The sequence below is a fragment of the Furipterus horrens genome, unplaced genomic scaffold (genome assembly GCF_987537825.1).
Source record: "Furipterus horrens unplaced genomic scaffold, mFurHor1.1.pri manual_scaffold_7, whole genome shotgun sequence".
NCBI classification, from domain to species: Eukaryota; Metazoa; Chordata; class Mammalia; order Chiroptera; family Furipteridae; genus Furipterus; species Furipterus horrens.
The window spans coordinates 136,738,088-136,762,316 of NW_028327177.1; the positions used below are offsets into that span (position 1 = coordinate 136,738,088).

Here is a 24,229-nt window from a genome sequence, read left to right on the forward strand (position 1 = left end):
TCTATGGTCTTGTCAGAGAATTTTCTCCTTTTAATTAATTGCTGGGGCCAGGTGACCTGCGTGGCTTGTCAGAATTGGAGAAACAACAGAAATGTCAAAATAGATTTACTTTAGTGCTGTCGCTCTGGGAATTAGAAAGGCCGGTGTCCAAGGGCGGCAGTGTTATTGCTGGGAAGGATGTGGGATCCTGAGTCAGTGGGACCTGGGGTGCAATCCTGGCAGCTCTTTCCCGGTGTTGGACTGGGGTGAAGGACATCCTTAACTTCCACGATCCTCCTTTTCTCATTTGTAAAATGGGTGTGATACTTCCTTTATATTGCTGGTCGTGAGGAATAAATGATAGAAAAAAGTGAAGAGTCCACTCTGTATTTGGATGCCCAGTAATGAACTTGTTTGCTCTTTCGGAGACCTGCATATAAACACAGCTGGAATTCTGAAATGAGCATTTGTGGCAGTGAAAGACGTTTTTAGAACTTGAAAGGAGACAAAGCCTCCTGGTTTCGCTATAGGACTTGTTTCTACCTAAACCTATTGATAGTTAGAGTAGATTTTTAGGAAAGTAATATAGGTGATAATGAGCGAGATCTGATAAAACAAAACAAAAATTGATGTTTCATGGGACTCTGAAGTAAATAGTGAACTTTTTACTTGGTTTAAATTCTCTAATGACCTTATAGGAAGTTACTTTCATGTTAAGAACCTGAAGGGTTTTTCTCCTCTGTTGAAGCCTCATGTCAGCTTGGTGATGAGAAGCTGCTTCTGTAACATTGTTAACTCTTTAATGACTTTAATTAACCTTAAGTATAATTCAGAACAGACATGTGGTGAATTATTTAGCGTGGCCAGTTTCCCACTGGCTTTGAGTGGGTGAGGGTTCATTACAGTTGCCTAAATGGTGAGCCCATTGGGCATCTTGCAGGATCATCCTGCTTAGCCCTGCTGAACTTCCCTCACTTGGACCCCAAATCATAGCCTCTCCCACACTCGTGGTGTCCTTTCCGGAGTCAGCCAGCCGGAAGTCCTCCGCGTTGCTGTGACCCCACTTCTGGGAGCCGTGGCCCACACTCCCTGTGGAAGGCAGGCCCTGGCCCGTGGGCTGCCCCTGTCCGCGGGGTTCTGCCTCTCCTCGTCCTGTGACACAGCTTGCCTCGGCTCACTTGTATAATTATTTATTGTTTTATACGCAGAGAACTTATTTGTAAGATTCTAAAGGACAGGGACTGTGTTGTGCCCTGCACACCTAGGGCTCAAGTATTTGCTCGTGACAATAGGCTCTGCGGGCCTGCTCCTTCTCAGCCTGAGGGCATTGCGGACCTTGCTTCTCAAGGGAGGCAGAGTGCTTCCTGGAACACCTTGTTGGTTGAGATCGCATAAATGGGCTTTAGATAACATCTTTTCGGGGAACTTGGTTTCCTTCATAGATCTCCGTGGCAAAGGAAACTGAATGGATAATTATGTACAGAGAGTCAAAATTTTAATAACCTCCACCTTTCCTAGATTATAAAAGCAGTACACGTTCACTGCCAAAAACTTGAAAAGAACAGGAAAACACAGAGAAAAAAATTCTATAATCTTGTCAATTTAACATTTTATTTATTTACATATGTGCAAATTATATACGTTTTCACAAAAATTGGGATCCTGTGCCATGAAGTTTGGTACGCGAATTTTTCTACTTAGTATTTTATTGTGTGAATTCCCCACGAGATTAACTAGCCTCACCACACAGCAGTATTGTGGTACTTGGTGTACTGCGATTTAACCATTTGGTTATTCTAGACCTTTAGGTCACGTCTGATTTTTTTTTTCGTATATAAATATCACAGAACGTTGTTGAATATAAATACTTGTCTGTGTCTCGTAGTAAGATTTTAAAATCAAAGGCATTCGTTATTTTAAGGCTCCTGGTACGTGTATTGCCAAATTGCCTTTCAGAAAAGTAATCTGCAGTCCCACCAGTGGGAGAGAATCCCAAATGATCCTGTTGTTTCAAAGTCAATGAAATGTTAGGTGCCAGTGTTTTTGTTTTTTGGATTAGTTTATTTTTTTCTGTTCCAACATTCTTTTTTGACTATCTTAATAACCACCCTCGTCACAGCATCAGCAGGGCCGGGGGCGTTGGGAGTGCGGTAGGCAGTGAAAATGGGTTTTGACAGTGTTAATAGAAGCTTTGGAAGGAGGTTTTGATTGTTAAGCTTTTAAGTTCTCCATAACTTCCAACTTATGTTCAGTTTTTCTGGCACAGAAGTGATTGTGGGTTGACTCTATTTATTTTGGGACAATTTCTACATGCCGGCTTTTGCTTAAGTCATTATTTATTCTGTGAGCACTTTATCCCAGCGCTGTCACCGGACTAATTTTTTACGTCTCACTTACCCTTAGGTGGATACGTTGACGCGCTTAGCATTTTTCATCACCTTAATGAGAGGCAGTACCTTTTAGGAATTTGAACTTGTTGCCTGTGCTGCTTGTCCAGGCCCTGTGACTTGCATGTGAACCCCTCTATCTGTACAAGCGCTAAGCACCGCTCCACATCAGTTAATAAATCACCTGGCTCCTGCAGACATTCCGATTCCTTGATATATCCCGGACTGTGGCTTGTTTTACCCAGAGGAAATAAAGATGACTTAAACCCGCGCTTCAAGGGATCGATCTGCATTGGCAGCCCCATCACTACCTCGCGAGGCTGGAACAGGCTTTTCAGCCGGGCACCCTGGTCACCTCAGTGACCCTGAGTCCATTAAAATTGACTATGCAAAAGAAAACTTCCAGAACATGCTTTGGTGGGCATGCTTTCCGCTGCGAAAGACTTTCTTAGACACTTGGAAATACAGCTTCGCCTGGTAGGATGTTTCTCATGAGAAATAATCGACTTTAACCTTTTAATTTGTAGTTCCCATCTTACTTCTATCCAGCGACTGCAGACTGATACTCCCTGATAACCGTGCAGTAGTAATCAGCCAATCCAGTGAAAACCTGTGGGTTCTTCCCCGACCAGGAACCTGCTTCTCCATCTTTGATTTATAGCTTATTTGGACACCTGCCAGGAGGAGGAGTGCTGGTCTAGAAATGTGGTGTATCGTTTACTTTGGATAAAGAGAATTGCAGCGGCAACAGCCAGGTAGGGTTATGTTCATTTGCGTGGCCTGCAGGTTGTTGCTATTCCTGGAGGATTTCGTCTTTGGTCTTCCTTTTGGCCTATGCCATTTTGGTCCAGATACCTTTGGAAATCCAGCGGAAAGGGCGGGGTGGTAGTGTTCACTGAGAGAGTGCTAGTGCCTCCGCTCAAGTTGGCTTTTCTATAAACATGCAGTTTAGTCTCATATTTCCCCTGAGTTAGAATTACAGTTTTCATTATTTTTTATCTTTGTAGACGATAACCAGATACTTTCCATGTGTAAGATGCATAAATTCAGTTTTAGTGTGGCTTTTCAAAACCTCATCTTTTAGTTGTTTGTATTAGAGGGCACATATTTTTTTAAAGCATGTAATTTGAGAGGCTTTTGTACATTTGGGTATCGGAGGTCTGATTTTGTGGGGAAAACGATACTACCCCAAACGGAACACAGAGCGGCCAGCGAGGCGGCGTAGTCTCTGCACGTGGCCCGTCTTGTTCAGCTTGCGTGTGTTCAGTGGGCCGTCTTGTGCTCGCCCCTCCTGGAGGAGGTGTGAAAAGGAGACATTGGTCTGGTGTACAGACCACGCTGTCTGGCGGTGGTGTCAGTGGAGAGCTAACAGTGAATTTTGACAAGAATAACAGGGTGAGTTCCAAAATGGCAGGAGGGTGAGCAGGGGCTGGTTCTACAACTGTTCTCAGCAGCTGCACAGCGAGTGCCGGGCCACCCACACTTCCTTCCTCCTCCAGCCACACCCGCGCGCCGCAGTGGCTTCTGCTCTCTTCGCTGGGGCCACGGCAGTGTCTTCTTGCAACACACGCTCGCACTTCTTTGCAGGTGTTAGGGACGCTCTCGGCTCCTTGGCCTGTTGCTCTTAGGTTCAGCCTCGGTCTGTGCACGTGCGAGCAGATGCTAAGTTAGAAGACTGCGTTAGAATGGTCTGATGTAGTGGTTTTCCTGCTTTAAACAATGTCATCTTAGCTGTGTAAGTCGTTAGAAATATTGATTTAGTGCACTTTGGTGCATGGGAACATGTTCGTCGTATAGAGGGAAAGTAGTTATCACCCTTCATATGCAATATCTTAGTTTTGTAAGGAAGCATAGGTATAAAGGATCTGTACTCAAATCTAAAGGGAGGCCACCCTGGGTGTCATTACAGGTGGGCCTTTGACCTCTGTTGTGCTTTGCTGCATTTTCCAGATATTCTAAAGTGAGCTTGTATTGTTCCGTGAGGAGAAATATTTTAAAATGGATACAACTCCCTGCTCTGTGTATGTGTGTCTATCTGTGTGTGTGTGCATGAATGGATTCCATTTTATTTAAAAATTGTGTCTAGACATACATTATACATAGAAGATAATTTGGAAGGCTGTTTACCAGAATGTTAACAGAGGTTATCACAGAGGGTAGAATAATGGATGAGTTTTAAGAAATCCCCTCTTTTTGCCAATTTATGTATTCTAATTGTATTTTTTCCTACATTGCACAGGTATTTCATAATTGAAACAAGAATACTAGAAGGAAAATGATAGGGCGGGTGAAAAAGCAGGCTACAGATAGAAAGTTATGTGTGGAATGGCCACACCTTTGTAAAATAATATAAAGAAGTTGTATATGAATATTTACAGAGAGACCACCAAAATATTAATAGGGCTGATCTTCAGTGGTAGAACTGTGGATACCTCTTTATAATTTCTGCTTCTGGTCTATATTTTTGAGATTTTTTTCTATGCGAATATATTACTTTGATGGGAAAAAATGTGAAGAAATAGTCCTTTTATGAAAGCATAGATTTGATAGAAAGTCATCTTAATATCAATTTAAAAGCAAATACTTAGGTTTTGTGCTGTTTTATTGAAAACTCATCAGACTTTGATGCTCAACTAGGGACATGATTTCCTTTTATCAATCTTAGAGCACCCATTTTCAATTGAATACATTTTAGGAAAAATGAACAGTAGAATCTTTATGAAAGCCAAAGCGAGAGATGACTCAGTCAATTCATTCTCTTGGGGTAGAGGGGGAGATCGGGTGAGGGAGAATACTAATACCTCCATTAGAACAACGACGGTGGCCATAGCTGGTACTAAATGAATGCTTTCTCCGTGCCAGCTTTTATGCTGAACACTTGAGCTACACTAATTCATTTAACCTCACCACCACGCAGGAGGTTCTGTTCTTACTACTACAGTTTCTGATAAGGAAACTCACCATACAAAGAAATCAGGTTTTGCTCGGGTCCTGCGGCCAGTGATTGGTGAGCTGGGGTCCCAGTCCAGTCGCTGGCCTCCAGCACACTCAGCCACACTGGACCCCTACACTGCCTCGCCACAGAGACTATGGACGGACCAGAGGCCGTTGGAAAGGAGAAGCAGGCGCAGCTGATGGGAGGAGCTGCTGTATCCCACTTGGAGCAGAAGGACCGGGAGTGTCCCAGCGTTCACCTGTGCCCGTGACGGCTGGCGCCCCGTTTTGTGCTGTAGAACTGTCTCCATCTCTCTTCATGCCCTTGTTCCCAGCAATAAACTTGTTTTCACATCGCCTTCCCTTCTTTCACCTCTCTTGTCTCCTTTCCCCCGCCTCTTTGTGCTCCCTTTCCCCCAGGCTCATGTGAATTGAACTTGATGATTATGTGGACACTCACCTGTCGTGTTCTGTGTACACTGCCTTCGGACTGCTGTGAGTGCGCAGGCCTCGCAGTTATTCGTGTGCTACTTCAGGGGCCTGGAAAGGCCTGCAAGGCGACCTCAAGTCAGCACTGCCTCCCCGTGCCACGAGCTTAGGATCAGTGATCTGCTCACATTCTCTGTGTCCACAGAGATTGTATTTTCTGTGCTGTCTGGTGGGAAGCCTCTAAAGCAGAGGGGTGTCGTGTGTTTGCTGGCGGTGGCATTATCATTGATTTCTGCTGGTCTGCTGGGGGACTGTGTTGGAAAGGTTGACCTCCTGAGCTGTTGGAGTGATGTTTCATGAGCCGGGAGGGGCTTCTGCAGGCAGATCAGGCTTGGAAGCTGGGCGAGCAGGACTGGAGCCGCACGCTGCTGCCATTGGGCAGTTTGAGCCTCACCGTGCCCATCCCGCAGCTCTTGGTGAGGATTCTGTGAAATGCGGGTTTGGTGCCCTGCTACTCAGGAGGCATTTAGAGAATGACTAGTTTCCTGTTGTTCATTATTATTACTTCTTCCGCTTGCTGGTGGAATAATCTTTCTGACCTGGCTACATGGAATAATTTCTGTGTATCTGTTCACTGTGAAATTTCTGTTGAATACAGATTCCTGGAATGGGTTACCATTCATAGAGGAGAGAAAGATAGTGGCAGACGGGGTCACTAAAGACAAATACGACATTTTTATATCTTTGGGTCCAGCCTTAGGGTATACATTTTGACTTGAAGCAAAGTTAAAACAAATAGAACTAAACTAAAATCTTTTTCTGTATTTCCTTTTAGGAGAAAGAAGCATCTCACAAAACACAATAACAACAAGGATTACTCAGTGTGCAGCTTGCAGGGTATGTGTCAGAGCGGGTACAGTCACCTTTACTTTCCATAAGCTGCGCCTTAGCACTCGGCATTGGTGTTCACAGTGATTTTCAGGCACTGCAAGACCCTCAGAGATCAAAAAAACTTTTTAATTATTTCCGACGCTAACTCAAAATACACTTGATAGTGAGATTAGACAGTGGACTAATATTTAAAAAGATGCTCAGTAACAAGGATATTTTTTCTCCCAACCTTCAGTGAATTATAATATCCCATTTTTAGGTATACAATTGTAGTTTCATAGACACTGAAAAAGGCATATATGTACAAAAAAAGTAAATTATTTTATAGTTTGGTAGTGCGATTGATTAATGATTTCACTATAGGGTAGCCTGTCATTTTGAAGAGGTCCTGTAAGATTCTTCCCCGTGAACTCGCTAGTAGATTAAACATGATTTCGGTGTCCTTTTGCCAGTACAGTCCTGGGAGGAGACATGCCAAAGTGTTAATGGCAAGTATCTCCGGGTACCCTGAAAAAGACTTTTTTCCTTCTTTATTCATTTATTACTTTTGTAATTAAAAATTTTTAATTAAATTAAGTTTAAATGTAAACACACTTAGATTTACTTGTAAAATGGGATTTATATTCCACTCTCCAGGAGCACATCTAAAATAAGTGGTAGGTGAAAGCAATAAATACCTTGGGGGCAGCCTGGAGAAGCTTGTTTTGAAAACTAAAGTTGCATTTGCAAACTTGTACGACAGAAACATTGACTTGGATAGAATTTTAAGAATAATTACTGCCCTTATAATTAATTGAAGTTAAAGATTTAAAGATAGTTTTCTGCCCCCTGGAGTTAGCTTAGAGTTCTATTTTTGAAAATTAAATATGCTCAAATTAAAATTTTGGGGGTGGGAACGACTGCCCAAATAAAGCAAGATCTTACCATTTGGATTTCCTTGTTAACCTTATGAAAATTATTCAGATGCTAAAGATAATACATAATATAGAAGAAATTTGCTTTTTCCCCATAACACCGATACATAGTACTGGTTTCTTATTTTAAAAATCTTAATAGAAACAAAATTAATAATTTAGTTTTGGTTTCTGAAATAAATTTGCGAAACAGCGTAGCATAGTGGTTAGGAGCACAGATTTTGGTATCACATGGCTCACCTCCTTCGCACACGGGTCCTGTAGCCTGTCTCTGAGGGCAGTTGTAGGGATGAAATGAGGATGCTATACGGTACTCATTCAGTACGTGCTCGTTGGTATTTATTACTACGGTAATTACTAAAGCATAGGAAACATATTAGTACACATAGTAACATTGGCTTAAGCTTATTTATATGTGTGTGTGTGTATATATATTGAGGTACAGTCATCCCTCACTTACCACGGGTATTACGTTCTAGACCCTCCTGTGATTGGTGAAAATCCGCGAAGTAGGAACCTTACATTTATTTTAGTATTTACTGTACAGTACCGCAAAATGCTGTGATATAGCGAAAAATCCGTGATAAATAATTAAATATAATATTTTTAAAAATCCCGTGATACAGTGAGGCCGCGATAAGTGAACTGCAATATAGAGAGGGACGACTGTACAGTACCGCAAAATCCCACAATGTAGTGAAAAATCTGCGATTAATAATTATAGTATTTTAAAAAACCCTGCAATACAGTGAGACCATGATACGTGAACTGCAATATAGAGAGGGACTGCTGTAATCAATATATATTGACCTACTGTATTCATATATATATATATATATATATATATATATATATATATATGAGAATATATGTGTGGAGAGAGTCCCAGATCTGTAGTTCATATCATTTCAATTTGCATGTGAGAATGACTTTATGCCTCTTTTATAGTTGACATTTTAACTCTTAAGATATTATTATCCTGAATATAACATTGTTACAGAGTAGTCAAATGTTTATAAAGGGTGTTGGCTTTCAAATAAGAATGCAATTTCAATTTATTTACTTAAAGCTTTTCTTAAGATTTTTTAAAAAATGAAGCTACAAAATGAAATGTTACAGAAACTTAATTTTGTTTCTTCCCTTATTTTGTAGATGTCCATGGCAACATTGAAAATGAATTCCTTATTTTCACCAGATACTCTCATATGAGAAGATCCATTTCAGACAGTCTAAATATTTTTTCTTCCACTGGGCCAGCATGGCAGGATTCAAACGAGGGTATGATGGAAAGATTGCTGGATTATATGATCTGGATAAAACCTTGGGCCGAGGCCACTTCGCCGTGGTTAAACTTGCCAGGCATGTCTTCACAGGTGAGAAAGTGGCAGTGAAAGTTATTGACAAGACAAAACTGGACACACTGGCCACTGGTCATCTTTTCCAAGAAGTGAGGTGCATGAAACTAGTGCAGCACCCCAACATTGTGCGCCTCTATGAAGTCATTGACACCCAGACCAAGCTGTATCTGATTCTAGAACTTGGGGACGGGGGAGACATGTTCGATTACATCATGAAACATGAGGAGGGGCTTAACGAAGACTTGGCCAAGAAGTACTTTGCGCAGATAGTTCATGCTATATCCTACTGCCATAAACTCCACGTGGTTCACAGAGACTTAAAGCCAGAGAATGTGGTCTTCTTCGAAAAACAAGGTCTCGTAAAGCTGACAGACTTTGGTTTCAGCAACAAGTTTCAGCCAGGGAAGAAGCTCACCACGAGCTGTGGATCCCTTGCCTATTCCGCTCCAGAGATTCTGCTTGGGGACGAGTATGACGCGCCTGCAGTAGGTAGGTCCCCGCCAGGATCTGCTCACGGGAATCTCCTGGCCAGAGTGCAGGTGGTCACATCAGTTGGTCTTTGTATCTGAAAATAAGTTCTAAGAGAATTTCTAGTAAATGCTTCGTAACGAACAGCTTGGGTTTTATGAATGTCATGCAGCCCTAAAGCTGGCAGTTCGTTTGTTTTACCCTTTAAAGGGCAAGTGTTTACATTTGTCAGGACAAAGGAGAACGAGTAAGTTATCATTTAAGGTCATCTCTCATCTGCTTCTTAGAATTATTTTTTTAAGGTCTGAGTACTTTTCTACTCTTCTTAGATTCTTCCAGTTACCTCTTTCCTCTGGATACCTTTAACACTCCCTGAGACCCATACTGGAAAGGTGCTATGAGGATTATGGCCCAGTGTGAAGAATTGGGGCCTTGGAACCATTTAAGACTTGTGATCCTGAACAGAGCCCTTGATCTCTCTGCTTCATTTCTTCATCTATGAAAATAGAGTTAGATCACATACACGTATCGTGTTAGCATGTACAGTAAGACACTGCCTTTCAAGTTAGACTACATGTTCTGAAAAACAGAGGATCAGTGAATGGTTTCTGGGAGACAGGGATCTAACTGTAGATGTTCCTGAGATGTGGACGGGTGTTTTTACTTTATTTTCAATAATAATGCCTGATTATGGTCTGGGAAGGAAAGTTGCTGTGATAGAAACACACTGTTCAAGTGAATGCTAGCAAATGTCAGTCTTATACTCTATTTTAAAAAACAAAAACAGGTAATAAGCCAAAAATTATCCTATGTTCACTGAGGTGAGAGCATTTAGCCTCCACCATGCTAAAAGTAGGTGCTTGTATTTATCTTAGAACAGTGGTTTTTTGTTTTGTTTTTTTCTAGTTCAGTAATGCCTTAAGTTCTGATAAAGGCTATGGACACATCTTAAAATTGTATTCTGAAGCATCTTTACTTATTCTTTTCTCTGACCTAACACATGAAGAACATGTCAAAACCCAGTGTGTATTTAAAAATGACTGTCTGCTCTATCTGAAAAGAACTGCCTTGTGAAAAAGTAGGTTAGTAAAACATAAGTTGAGACATTCTGGACGATTAATTTATATGTAGCCTGTGGATTGTATTACAGAATGTATGAGTTTTTGGAAATCTTGGCATATTCAAGCCAAGAGCTGTGGTTAAGCTAGAAGTCACATTAATGTACTTACAGCAGTTGTTTCTCACCCTGCTGCGGTCCCGTGATAAAATATCTCAGCACACCCCCTCCTGGCAGAGTCTTCTAGCGAATCTAGCAAATGAGTGGCTCCCAAAAGCACTGATTCCAGCATTACGTGTATATGTTCAAATATGTCCACATTCTCTCTGCAACACCTTTAAAGGATTACTCCTTCCTGTGCAGGTAGTACTGATACCTTCACGGTAGGACTTTGAAGTAGTCCTAAAGGACATAAACAAATTGGAAACTTCCCCTTTTGTTTATATAAGTCTGCTGTTACGACTTATGTCATAGATCGGGAGCTCCTTGCTTTTATTTCAGATGTATTCCACAAAAGCTTTCGTGTTCTTGCTTTCACAGTGCGGCCCAGCGGCACCAAGTCTGAGTGTGTGCAGTTTCCTTTCCCACCTCAGAGAACCATTTGTTAGAGACGCGTGTCTTCAGAGGGTTTCAGTGCTTCCCGACTGGGGCCTTCTCTCCCAGAGTCAGAACCTGGTTACGCTGTATCTTCCTTACACTTGCACTGTTGGTCATTGGACACGCGGGCCTGACTGTGCCCGGATGGATGAGAGACCTGGCGATCTGAGGGGTGCGCAAGTCTCAGGTCTGAGCTGGCGTTTGGGATCGTACATTCTGAGGGATGATCTGCGCCCCTTCTCTGCACAGGGAAGGAGGTTCGGTCTGCTAAACTTAGCGTAGACCCTTGTTTGTTTTATTTTAAAAGGTAAACATAAAACCTACGCGCATGGGATGTGCCCAGCAGGGACTGCATCGCCCCCTGGGGTCCAGGTGTGGTCGTATGCGTAGCAGCCTGTTGTTGAGAACTGGAAAACATACCGTGGGGCTGTGGTGCACCCCCTTCACAACCCAGCCACCAAGTGCAAGGTCACATGCTCTGAAGGATGCCTTTTCCAGAGTATGACATCATCATTTGTCTTATAAAACCGAAAGCAAAAATAAAAATCCTCTCCTAAACTTTCTGAAGTTTCACCTGCCTGTGAGAAATGACATTGACTTCAGAAATCAGAATTCATTGATCTGGCATGAACTCTATAAATAGAAGCACTTGATTCAGTGTGAGCTCTGCATTCACAGCACATGGGCTTGTAAGGTGAAGGCTGTACTTGGGAGGCAGGCAGCAGAGCTTCTTCTATGCCTCCAGTGAAGTCTTTTTGGTTTTATAAATAAGCTACTGTTGAATTTAATATGTGTAATAAAGATTCTTGAGCACAAAATGTTATGGGTGGAATACTCTATGGGTACCATAAAGATGGTTATTCCAGGCTAACTCACTCATAGATTTTTCAGTGATAGGCCTGAGAAATGTGATAGAGATGATTTATGTGTTTTTGGTATTTTCCCTCCTGCATTTTTAGTTCTGCTGCTCATTGTTCCCACTGTGTTATAAGGCCCAGGCAAATGAAATTTATGTTGACGCTATTTTGAAAAATATAATTGACTGCCCTGGTGCTGTGTTAAGTTTTAAACAGGTGGTTCTCAGCTCACCACCCATCAATTTCAACAAAATTGACTGGAACAAAAACACGCCGCCCTGACCGTGTGGCTCCGTGGGCTGGGCGGCATCCCGCAAAGCGTAAGGTCACCAGTTTATTCCCGGTCAGGGCACGTGCCAGGGTTGCAGGTTCAGTACTGGTTCAGTACCAGTCCGGGTGCCCATGAGAGGCAACCCATTGATGTTTCTCGCCCTGTCCTTCTTCCTTCCTGCCCCTGCTCTCTAAAAATACAGAAATAAAATCTTAAAAACAAAACACGTCAATTTTGCCTGGGCCCCACCCCTAGAGATTCTCATTGATCTTGGTCCTGGCCCAGCCCCCAAAGCTCCCCTGGGCCGATGTGGACCCAGCCTTAAACCTGCCACTGATTTAAACCCACAGATTCAAATGTTTTTCGTTACTAGTGGAAAAATAGATTCCCAACATTTTAATTTTAATGTTCTTTATAGAATAAGTGTTAGGGGAAAAAAATTTAACCTCTAGTTTCAAAAAGTGAACAAGAATGTATATGTGTTTTTGATGCCGATAGCTGAGCTTCAGGTTCTCCTCCTCTGTTCCCTTCTGCCATTTTTAATCGCCCTCTGGGCTTATTTAGTAAGTGGAAACCAGTTTCAGGGCCTTTGGAATTTTTCCTGATGCTGTTGCAGTTCCTGGAACTTCAGGCTCGATACCCCTGAGGGACCTGTCCTTGCCTCTCCCCGGAGGGGCCCAGAGTGTCCCATCTTCCTCCTTTCTGCTGCCATCTCTTGGAGATCTGGTCCCAGCCCTCAGGCATCCCCTGGCCTCAGGCAGGGCTGCCTTTCCACCTCTCCCAGACTCACGCCCAGACTCATGCCCTTCATCCATGTTCCCAGCACCTCTGTGGTTTCCGGAGGGCCCTCAGTGCTGTGGGCTGCACAGGCTCGTGTCTTAAGTGGCCCAGTGCACCTCTTATCCCCTCCCTCTCAGGTTCTCTGTGGGACCACAGGTGTGTGGGGCTCATCCTTGGACGTCCTATTTGAATAAAAACCCAAAGGTACTTTTTATCTACTTTTCAGACTGGAGCCCAGGCTCCGAGTATTTTGTCTGAGGAGGTAGAGATTGGGCCAAATGGCACGGGAGTGTGTATCTTAGAAAGAAGAGGAGGGAGGGAAGCAGGTTCCTTTTCTCTGTTTCCTGCTGCCAAGGTGTTCAGATGTCCCCAGTTCCAGGTGCGAGCAGGCCCTGGGACTCTGGGCGAGGCCAGGCCCAGAACTGCAGTGGGGACAGCTGCAAGGGCAAGGGAGTGCACTGGGTCCCCAGGCTGAGGTGCCAGTTTCAGGGAACCGCCCCGCATAAAGAAAGCCCTGCTCGCCAGCTCCTCCCCTCTGTTCCCTTTGGGTTGCTTGAGCCAGCCCTCTGTTCAGAGCACTTTCAGGACCTGCCACTTCATTCAGAACCTAGACTGGCGCCTCCTGTGGGCCAGCGTGGCCCCCCCAGCGTGGCTCCCCCATTTCTGCCCTGGCTGTTCCCTCCCCCCTGGTTCCTAGCTGGTTCCCAGTTCCTTGCTGGACTCCAGCCCCACTGCCTCCTGGCTGTGGGTCACACTCCGCCCGCACCCCTGGCCCAGCACCCCCCCCCCCAATCCCTCTGCCGAGACCACGGGTGCCCACACGCCACCCTCCTGTTGGCCTGGCCTCCCTGCACAGGTGTCACGCCCCCGCCCCACCTTCTCCTGCCCCGCAGGTGGCCCATTTCTCTGTTCTCTGCTATTTCCCCTTGTCTGATGCAGGTAATCGCAGTTCCTGCCTTCTGGGCTGCTGGAGGGAGTAGGTGAATGACTGGTACGTGTGAAGTGCTCTCAGCATCCCTGGGGCAGAGGCAGAGGCAGAGGCAGTGAGCGGCAGGACCCAGCACGTCCTCTGTCCTCCTCCCTGTCCCCCTCCAGGAGAGATCCCGGGATGAGTCACGGTTCTCTGGGGCTGGGGCTGCGGCCTGTGGGGAGGGCTCTAAGGCCCTTCTGAGTGCCTGCTTCCCCTTTGCTGATCTGTCCTTGGAGAATTTCTGAAGTGTGGGCTGCAGTGGAAGAACTGGGACGAAGGGCAGGCCCGCACCGTGGCTTGTGTGTTTTTCCCCCACATGATTTTAGTTGTATTTATCTTTCAGACTGTTAGGTTATTTGTATTCAGGGAGTAGGTTAACTTCTAAAGTAGGCACTTTTCTGAGTGTGTGTTAAATGTGAGATAAAAGGAAAATAATGAAAGTCCTGGTATTTGATAACTAGTTAGTTTCTCGGATCTTCAGAAGAGCTTTTCAAACCACCCCAGACAGTCACTATTTTAGCACAGAAATCCACGTAGGAACCGAAAGCGCTTAGGCTCCCTTCAGAAACCTTTCGGGAGCCGAAAATATCAGATCTGCTTGGGCCTTTTTTAAGGTGCGTGCGGGAAGCAGGGAGTAGGGGAACCCTTAACCTGCCGAAGGAAGTCTAGTCTGCAGGACAGAAGGTCAGTAGTTGGAGCAGATGTTCACGCCATGAACCTGGACTCCTGCTAGTCAGAGGCGCATTGCTGCTCACACTCAGCACGGGGGCCGCGTGCAGCTGTTGTCGGGGCGCGAAGAGCTGCTGAAGACCACGCGTGTCTGCTGGCGTGTGCGGCGCTGTGCTTGCTGGCCCCCCGTGCTCACTCTGAGGTGGCCCTGGTAGGACCAGGCAGGGACAGTTTCTGAGGAAACCCCATCCCCTCATGCCAGGGAGTGGCACGTGTGGTCCTGGAGTTGTCCCGACTCCCAGAATGGCTTCTCGGCAACAAGAACATTAACAAGCGCAGTTACTTCTTGGGTTTACGTCTTTCAAGGGCCCTGGCGCCTGTCAGTCAGGTCCTCACAGGGCAACGTGACTCGGGTAGACAACCTGGAGAGCCGACGCAGACCAAGGGGCCACGGAGCTGAGCCCCGTGCATGGGCAGAGGCAGCACTGGGGTCCCGGATGCGTGTCCCTCACGGGCTCTGTATCACCTACTCTGTCTTTGGAAAACATTGACTTGCCTAATTTATCTTGATACGTTAGTGAAGTGTTCAAAATTACATCCAGGCTAGCACACAACAGTGCCTAATATAATAGTTTAAAACTTGAGTTCAGAATGATTGGAGGACCGCAGGATGAGCGGCGGGGTCTGGGGAATGGGGGAACAAGACTGCGGCGTGAGGCCCCCTCTGCGGACGCCCGGAGGCCTGGTGCCTGGGACACAGCCCGGCGCAGAGCAGGCACACTGGGTTGCTGGATGAAAGGGACAGAGGGCTTGTGGCAGCTATAAAAAGAGGGTGATGGCGTGCAGAGGGCACATGCCCAATCGCCTCTTCCCTCTGGAATTGGATGGGGCGGTGCCCAGGCTTGCGCACTGCACATGGCTCGCTTCCCCCACTTGCTCAATAGCAGGGCCTTGAGAGGGAACTGTGTGTGTGTTTATATCTTATCTGTGTCCTGTCATCACCCGGCATACAGGACAGGCCCTGAATGTTTGTTTAAATGAGTAAATGTTGCAGTGATGAGCTTAAGAAATGGAAATCTACACGCTTCTCAACCTCTTCACAGAGTTCGACGGTGGGCGCCCTCCGCGCTGACACGGCCCTCCCGTTTCTGCCTCCTCCGTGTCAGTTTGATGAGATCCAGACTCCCTGCGGGTCCGACGAGAGCTGCTGCCTCTCTCTGGAGACCCTCAGGTGTCTGAGGGACCACCATGAAGCCCTTTCTCATGAGGTCTTTTTAGAAAGGTCTGATTTGGGGAAGGTACAAATTTGTAACTGATTCTTGCCTCACCGCAGTGTTTAGAAATAGCTGGAGGGCTTGTTTTGGCCGGGTGGGAATTTCAAGGCAGGCATAGCCTCCAGACTGATGCACTGGGAACATACCCAAAGTGGGGGACTGCAGTGGCCCCAGCTCAGTGTCCTCAGTGCCCTGAGAACCCTCAGGTTTGTCCTCAAGCGGGGAACTAGAACTCGTGGGGCAAAGGCCAGCAGCATGTTCCTGGACCCCTCCCTGGCCTCATGAGACCGAGGTCCCGGCCTAGACCCTGGGATACCGAGGGGCCACCCGGACAGCAGCTTCAGGTGGAGATTCTGTGGCCCCATAATCCGGCCCCTCCTCTTTTCTTTCATCACATTTTATAAGACTGTTAGGGATTTTTTTAAACATCAGTGAGTTTAATATTTGAGTTTTTTAAATCCTTGAAGGAAGTCACTTGTGCTAAAAATTACAATGAAAATAATTGCTGCTGTAGCTATTCATGCTGTGGAGAGACTGGTCTATGAATCCATGCGGGAACCTTGCTGAACCAAGTGTCCCCAGAGCACAGGTTGACAGTCACTGTCTCAGTGAGCAGAGAGCCTGTCCAGGTTTTTACTGCCTTTTATCTTCCTATAAAGAGCTGTGTGCTTCCTCAGATTGTGTATGTATATGTATACATCATAATAATCTGTTAAGCACAGCTAATTTTTAAATTTTTTGCAAGTAATAAATGAATGTTCTTATAATTTAAATAATAGAGGAATATATTGAATAGAAAGTACAAACTCCCTTTTGCTTTCCCCTCTCAGGCCCTCTCCTGTACTTCAAGGTCACCATGTTTGTTATCCCGGCGGGCTGTGCAGTGATATGTGTCACACTGTGTGCCTGGACACCCTCTCAGATGGGGGCAGTGTCCACAATTTACAGAGGAGAGAACTGAGATGTGTAGAAGCCAGGCCACGAATGCAAAGCCTATTGAATGGCCAGAGTAGGATTTGAACCCAGGTCTCTCCTGAAAGAAATTAGACACTGTCATGTTTTAGCCTGGCTTATCTGTTTGTCAAGGTCACTTCCCAACTCTCCTGAGATCAGAAATGTCAAGTTATTGGTGAGAGAGGGCTGCGTGGGAAAGCTGGCTTCTTTTCTGCTTTGGGTTTGCGCTGCCCTGTGCAGGCCCGCAGCGTGTGACTGATAGCCTTTTGACTCCTTGAACTTTTTCTTGTTTTCTTTTGACTTGTAAAACAAGTTTGCACAAGGCCTTCCACAACTAAAACAAACTGCAGCTTGTCTTTGGATGCCCCCCCTCCCCATCACACACACTCCAAGGAGCCCGTCTTACTCTTCCCTTTCAGCTGTTGTTCTTTGAAGGGTGTGAATAGCCACCCCTGCCCTGTACCCTACACCTCCCTCTGCTGCATCTGCCTTTCAGGGGCGCTCTGCCTTCGAGGCCCTCCGAGTCAAGGAGAGAACAGGAGAGCGTCTGTGACCGAAGCCCGTAGGGATGGTGCTGAATCGCCCGGGGGCCCAGCCCGGCAGGTGGGAGGGCAGGATGGGCAGACCGCAGGGAGGATGTGGGTCAGGGAGGGCCTGGGAGGGCCCTGAACACAGGCTCTGGCAGGAGTGGCAGGATCCCCCTGATCTGCAAGTCAGAGGACCCGCAGAATGTCCAGTCTGAGGTGTCTCCAAAGTCTTGCGTGGTTGGAGTTGCCACTGACCAGGCTGGAACGCACATGGGGACAGGTGGGTCTGGGTGAAAGAGGACGAGCGAGTCTGGGCAGCGTGGATTCTCCAAGTCCCCACGGGGCATTTAGCGCTTAAATGGACGCAGTCTGGGGAAGACATTTTTTGAAGTAGAGATGAGATAATGTCACTTATACTTACTTTTTTTTAAGAGAAGAAATAATTCCTTTGAAGTAATAAATCTTTGCTTCTGACTAGAATGTTGATTAAACCAGGACTAGTAGAGACACCCTAAGACAAGGACTTGTCCCAGTTCTCCATTCCTCTTCTGCTTTCATTCTTCCACCGTTGGTGCGGCTGACCTGACCGTTTTCTCTTTTCAGAAGGGTCTCCAGTCATGTCCCTTAGAACCAGCCACTGGTCTGGTTGGGAAAGAGTCTTCAGGAACTAGAGCCCTCGCTGATTTTGACCGCCAGGAGTAGTTCTTACTGTGTAGACAGGAATTCAGGTCAGTAGAGCACGGACTTGAGGTTTCTGAGTATCACACAGGAAGCCAAGGTCCTGGGTTCCCGCCGAGAACTCCCGGGGCCCACGGCGCCCGCAGCCACCCTTACTGTCCTGCGGGGGCATTGCCCGTGGTGTTGGTGTGGGTCACGTGCCACTTGCTGGTGACCACAGCGGGGACTGAAAGGTGGTGGCGTGAATCCTGCCGGTTGTCAGTGGGGGATGGTGCTGGTCCCTGCTCTGTCTGTCGTGGTTTCAGAACGTCCTGTTGCTGTGGCCCCTTTGTGAGTCATGGCTACACTGTTCAGAAGAGACAAAAATAGAAGTTTCTACCTTAAACCTTACTTCTGGTCGTTCCTCTTCTTTTACTTTCTAAACCTTGTTCTTTCTTTTCGCTGTCTAGCTAATTCACTTCAGATATGACTTAAAAAATCAGTGGTCAGGACATTCTCCCTGCCCCTTCGCTTTGACAACTGCTTGTTCTCAAATTAATCATTAGCACGTTGTTTTATTTTGTTTTCATTTTGATCTTTCGTTACCCTGCCTAAAGTGAAGTTTGTAATATAAACTCCACCCCAACATGAGAAATAGTCTGATTCAATTTTGTTGTAACTGGACCTGCTGAATGTTAGCAGGTGAGACTTCCGGGCTCATTTTTGTGATCTTATTTCCAGCTAATTTGAGAACCAGTTTGGGGGACCAGTAACTCCCACCCTTTATACTAGCGAAGACTGCATTATCTCTCCACCCCTTCCCACAGTTCCACGAGTTGGAAGATTTTTTTTTAACCACAGAAATTGTATTTATTGTGATATATTCTTTTTCCATTTTTACTAACCAAGGGTCTATATAGCTAGGTCTGAAATCTCAACATGCTCAAATAGTATCAACATTAAGTGTGATTTTTCAGATGGTTGATGTCTGTTAACCTGTGTGCCTTTACTATGAATAGAGACTTTAATCAACATTTTTAAGAAATGGAGAGAACGTGAAGTCCTCGTTCCACCTCCTGACCCCCACCCCCCATTGCAGACTCAGTGGGTCCCTGTGGGCCTAGGATCTCAGGCTGACGCCCTGATCTGTACCTGGGCAGTTTGAAGTTTATTAGCACGTGTTGTTGTTTTTTTAATGGAGAAAGATAATTAAAAATACCTACTAAAATGAATTTTTATTAAAACAATGACCACCTCCATCCCCATTTGTAGGGGGGAGCGTGGTAGGTGGTCCTTCTGGACACCGTTCTTAGCCCTGTAACGCCAGCTGTCTGGTCCTGGAGACCCAAGCTCCTGGATCACCGCCTCCTCTCTCCCGTCTCTGGGCGTTTTTCTTCTCTCTGTTGGCTTTGTGCCTTCATGAGCTTACGTGCTTGCTGTTTCGGTTACCTCCTGTCTGTTTCTCACAGCGGATTGAAGCGCTGGAAGGGTGGGAGCGGGGGGTGGGGGGTAGGAGGGTGGCAGGGTGTCTGTGTCTCTGTCTCTTTCTCTCTCTCTCTCTCTCCTTTGTGCTGCACTGGGGCCTGGCAGGCTTGAATGGGAGCAGGTGGCAGCAGCCTCCCCAGAACGCTTCCTGGGTGCCGGGCTCTGCCCTGAGGATTTAGCCTGAACTCCATTTCAATCCCTCCACGTGCACAGAAACTTGAAGAGGAAGCAGATTACTGTTACTGCTCCCGCGTTAAAGCTGGGGGCTGCATTTTCACATAACCTGGTTAAAGTCATACCGCTTTGTGTTCGTTTAGGGACCCTATTTATCTTTCCTTTGGCTGTTAGGATGAAAAAGTAAAATGACTCAAAGACAAAAAGTAAAGGACGAAGAGAAATAAGAAGTCTGCAAACAAAGTGAATGGGATAAATGGGCCCCGAACAATCATGGCGTCTCAGCGGGAGGGTCACTCGCCTTCCGAAACTCTGCCCTCTTAGTGACAGCGCTGTTCTTCCCAGCTTAATGCTTCGATCCTGTCATTGTATGTCCTCGTTTCCCAAATTGTGTTTCCACGTTCAGAAGTTACTCGGGCCCTAACTGGAAACAGTACACGCATTTACATTGGTTTTCTGTTTTAGCTCTTCCAGTCAATCCCGCATCACTTCCAACAAGCAGAGGGCGCTGGTTTGCTTGGGCAAGTGATCGTGAAGAGAACATTTCCAAATAGTTGGACTTCCTTGTTGCTGTTGAGGTTGATATTTAACAGAAAAGAAACGTTTTCTTTAACCAGATAGGGATTGGGGGTAATCATTCGTTAATATTTATATTATTCATCATATTTTTAAGCCATCAGTTTTTTGTAATTGCCTGTCAGATACCACCTCCAGTTTAGCTTAGGGACAAAGCAAAAAACCAACTATTTTATCTGCAGTTACAGTGTGAGGTGATACAAGAAATCATGTAACCAAATTCATTTTATAAAAATTGCTTTTGTAGGATGTATATGGAACGATATGAATTTATTGTATCTCAAATACAATACATATTCATGGTTAGCTTTGGGTATAGTGGTAAAGTAGTGTTAGACATTGTCAATATTTTAGCAACAAAAGAAGAATTTTATTTTAAGCCTAATTTTTATGTTCACGCCCATTTTTGGGAAGCTATTTAAAATCCCCGCTTCCTTGGGGAGGAGACAGCCACTTGTGTGCTGTAAGCAACATCCTGGTGAAAAATGAATTCAGTCCTTGTGTGTAATGAATATTACTGAAAAGGCCAGTTTACACTGCAGTTGGTTTCCAGAATAGCTCTGTTTTGTAAAGTGAGGGACCCGTGCAGTAAAGAGAGAATAATTGTAATTGCCACTTGTTCACAGAGAGTTGGGGCAGGTGACTAATAATAGAAGGTTCAGGTTGTACAAAGAGGGTTTAAGTTAAACATCAACCTATATAAATTTCCTTTAAGAGTCTTAATAAGGTACTTTTGGGGTGATACGTTCTTCTCACTGGATGGTTAAGGAACAGACTTTGAGTGGGAACGACCCTCTGCCTCCCGAGATCCAGGTAACGAAATGCGAGTCACTGAGTGGGACAGCGTGCGGAGCCAGCTAACTGTCCTGGAGCGGGAGGGCCGGTAACTCATGTGCCCAGCCAGCGGTGCCAGGCAGACCTCTCAGGGACACTGCAGGGCCAAGAGTTCGGGCTGACTGAGTCTTCCTTCGGTCCCTTTCATTCTCGTTTATATGTTTTCATTTTAGTAGATTTTTGCATCTGCTTTGCTAACTTCAGTCGGAGCATCCTTAGTAAAATCTATTGTACATATAAAAAAACCAGTGTGTGCCTTTATTACCCTCTTTATTTTGTTTGGACCGAGGAAAAGGTATTTTATTAACACGTTTTAATTCTCCCGGAAAATAACATGGAACCTGCATTATTTGGGGTGCTGAAGCTTAGGTGAAAACAGCAGTTGGGTGTTAACAGATGAGGTCACAAAGCCCATGTGGTGTGGTCCTCCACTCTCCCCTAAGCATTTTGGGGTCTAGAAAGCTTCTTGAATTTATCACATATGTGTATGTTTGTATAATCGATGTCTATACTTCAGTTTTTGGAATGAATTAATTTATATGATACTTTTCCTAAGTGGATTTATTCTTTTTTTCATCTGAAAAAGACATCATTTTTCCATCTGCTTCATGGCTTTGCCTTTTGTGTAACAGCAAGAAGGAAGGCGTTACTTGCTATGGTGAGCGTCATTCTATTACTAGAGTTGGGAGAGTCCTCAGGTGCCAGCAGTCCAGCCTTACAGTCAGTGCAGGGGTTAGGCCGGTGTTTGCCCGGCCTTTGCTGGAAACCTTCTAGTGACGGGAAACTTACTACCTTTTCCAGGGTTTTAACAGCTTTATTAAGTAGGTCCTGCTGTTTTTAAGCCAAGGTGTGGCTTCTGGGTACTTATACCTTCATTCCTAGTTCTGTCCTCTCAGATAATACATAACCAGTCTGTTTCCTCACTGACAGCCCAGGAATATTTCTCTCCCCTTCAAGCTTTAATTTTCTCATCTACAAAATGCCCTGACTGGTTCTCCGGTTCAATTCCTGCTCAGGGCGTGTGCCTCAGTTGCAGGTTCAGTCTCTGGAAGGGGCGTGTACAAGAGGCAACCGATGGATATTTCTCTCCTTCTCTTTCTCCCTCCCTTCCCCTCTCTCTAAAAGTAAAGAAGTAAAATGATCACGAGTTATACAAGGTGGTTATCTCTCCAGGATTGAGGTAAAGAACAACAGAGATAATTGTGACCTTAGGCAAAATCCTTTTCTTGTCTCAAGAGTATTAACATCTTAGTTTTATCGCCTGTGTGTGATGTAATGGGAACTAGCTGTGCACGTCCTTCAGCCTGGGAACCTTGATAGGCACTTTCCAGTTGGTGTTCTTGCCATTAACAAGCGAATTAATTCATCTCTTCATTAAACATTTATTGACCAGTCACTGTGTGCCTGGCTGGCACTTGCTTGGACCTTCAGAGAATATAAAAATAGTGAACAAGACAGATACCTTCTCTGCCTTATTGGAGCTTAACTTTTCTTCCCTAGGTCCTTTTACTTTGAGATATAAATGCTTTGGATTGTTCAAAATAAAATAATACTGTCAGTCTACTTTTCCTCGAGAGTTTTTGGTTTTCTGCCTCGTCCAATATTTAACAGTATGTCTTTGATGTGCAGACATATGGAGCCTGGGAGTGATCCTTTTCATGCTGGTGTGCGGGCAGCCGCCCTTTCAAGAGGCCAATGACAGCGAAACGCTGACCATGATCATGGACTGTAAATACACAGTACCGTCCCGTGTGTCAAAGGAGTGCAAAGAGTAAGTAGAAAAAAAGGATGTGGGTATCTGGGTTCATCTGAATTTTTGAACTTAATATTTCTGCTCTTGTTAAGTATGTGGAGGGAAGTCAATCCCAGAATATGATTTGAAATTTAATATTAGAGTACAGAATGTGTTACTTTATTTCTTAAATGTGCCAGTGTTTAAGAAACTCCTTACATGCTTCTTCAGCCTCTAGGAGTGGGGGTTACTTTCACTTGAAATGAGACATCACCACGAGAGCTACTTTTCTCTGTTTGCATCAGCAAAATGTGCAACCACCCAGAATTGTTTTAAGCTCCAGAGAAGAGTTTGTAGATCATCAACACACCATTTTAGGATTTACATAGTGTGTCATAATTGTACCCACACACTGAAGAGCTGTTTTGGTGTATGTGACTACGGGAAGCCGGCAACCAAAAGTACATCCGAGCTGATTTATTTGGAATTAGAGTGCTACACAGTCTTGTGATATGTGTAGTGAGGCATACAGTGGAATAAAGGGACTGTGGGAAGTTCAGTGTTCCATTGACATTATGGGTGATATTTATAAACTAGCCCAGCTGAGATGATAGCTACTGTGCTTCAGGATTTTGCTGTAGTAACACAGTTCTGAGTTTCTCCCATCAGCTGGTAACTGTTACGCTGCCAGGTAGATACTAGACTCATTGAGGGGGAGCCCTTTGTCATTATATGAATGTCTAACCACTATGCTGTGCACCTGAAAGTAATATAGTATTGATGTCAACTGTAATTAGGAAAAAAAGAGAAGGAAATCTGATAGCTTGAGGAATTTTTTTCTCCAAGTAGAGCGAGCCCCACCTTAGGCCACGTGGTGGATTGTTAAGAACTTAGGCATTCAAACTCTGTGGATTCAAATACTAGCTTCTCCCTTTCCCAATGATGTGAGAATGCTGGAACCTACCTTTTAGATTTTTCTGGAAGTAAATGAATGTATATAAAGCTCTTAGCTCAGTTCTTAGCACAGAGGAGGCACTGGATAGGAATTTTGATGGTGGTGATGTTTATGCCCTTATTGCTGTTACTCTACCCCAGGGAGCAGGGTGTATGCTGTATGCCCGTTAAATATTTGTAATTCAGGGAGTGGTCCACAGCCCCTATGGAAAAACTAAAACCTCAACTTACTTTTATATTGAAATATATTATTCACAGGAATATTTCAGATGTGTCTGTAATAAAATGAACACCTCTGTACCTACTGTCCAGCTTAAGGAATGGGGCAGTTCCCATAGCTTAGAAGCCTCTCTGTCTTCCTCATAGAGGAATTATCTTTAATAATCATTCGACCATTCAGTTTTCCACTTCTTCCTGTGTCAATTTTGCTGTTATGTGTTTCAAGAAACTCATTTTATCTAAATCTTCAGATTTGCTGGCCTCAAGTATTTATACTAGCCT

General features: G+C 44.9%; 1 protein-coding gene across 2 annotated transcripts in view; it reads left to right on the plus strand.

Annotated features, from left to right (window-relative positions):
* The window catches only part of SNRK (SNF related kinase), a 37,333-nt gene that overhangs the window by 6,508 nt on the left and 6,596 nt on the right, over positions 1-24,229 (plus strand). For both annotated transcript variants that reach the window (XM_090284584.1, XM_090284583.1), the window contains 3 exons: positions 6,565-6,626; positions 8,687-9,381; positions 22,672-22,813. In XM_090284584.1, the coding sequence (XP_090140710.1) occupies positions 8,793-9,381; positions 22,672-22,813 (731 nt within the window). In that variant the 5' untranslated portion in view covers positions 6,565-6,626; positions 8,687-8,792. The remainder of the gene's footprint in view (positions 1-6,564; positions 6,627-8,686; positions 9,382-22,671; positions 22,814-24,229) is intronic.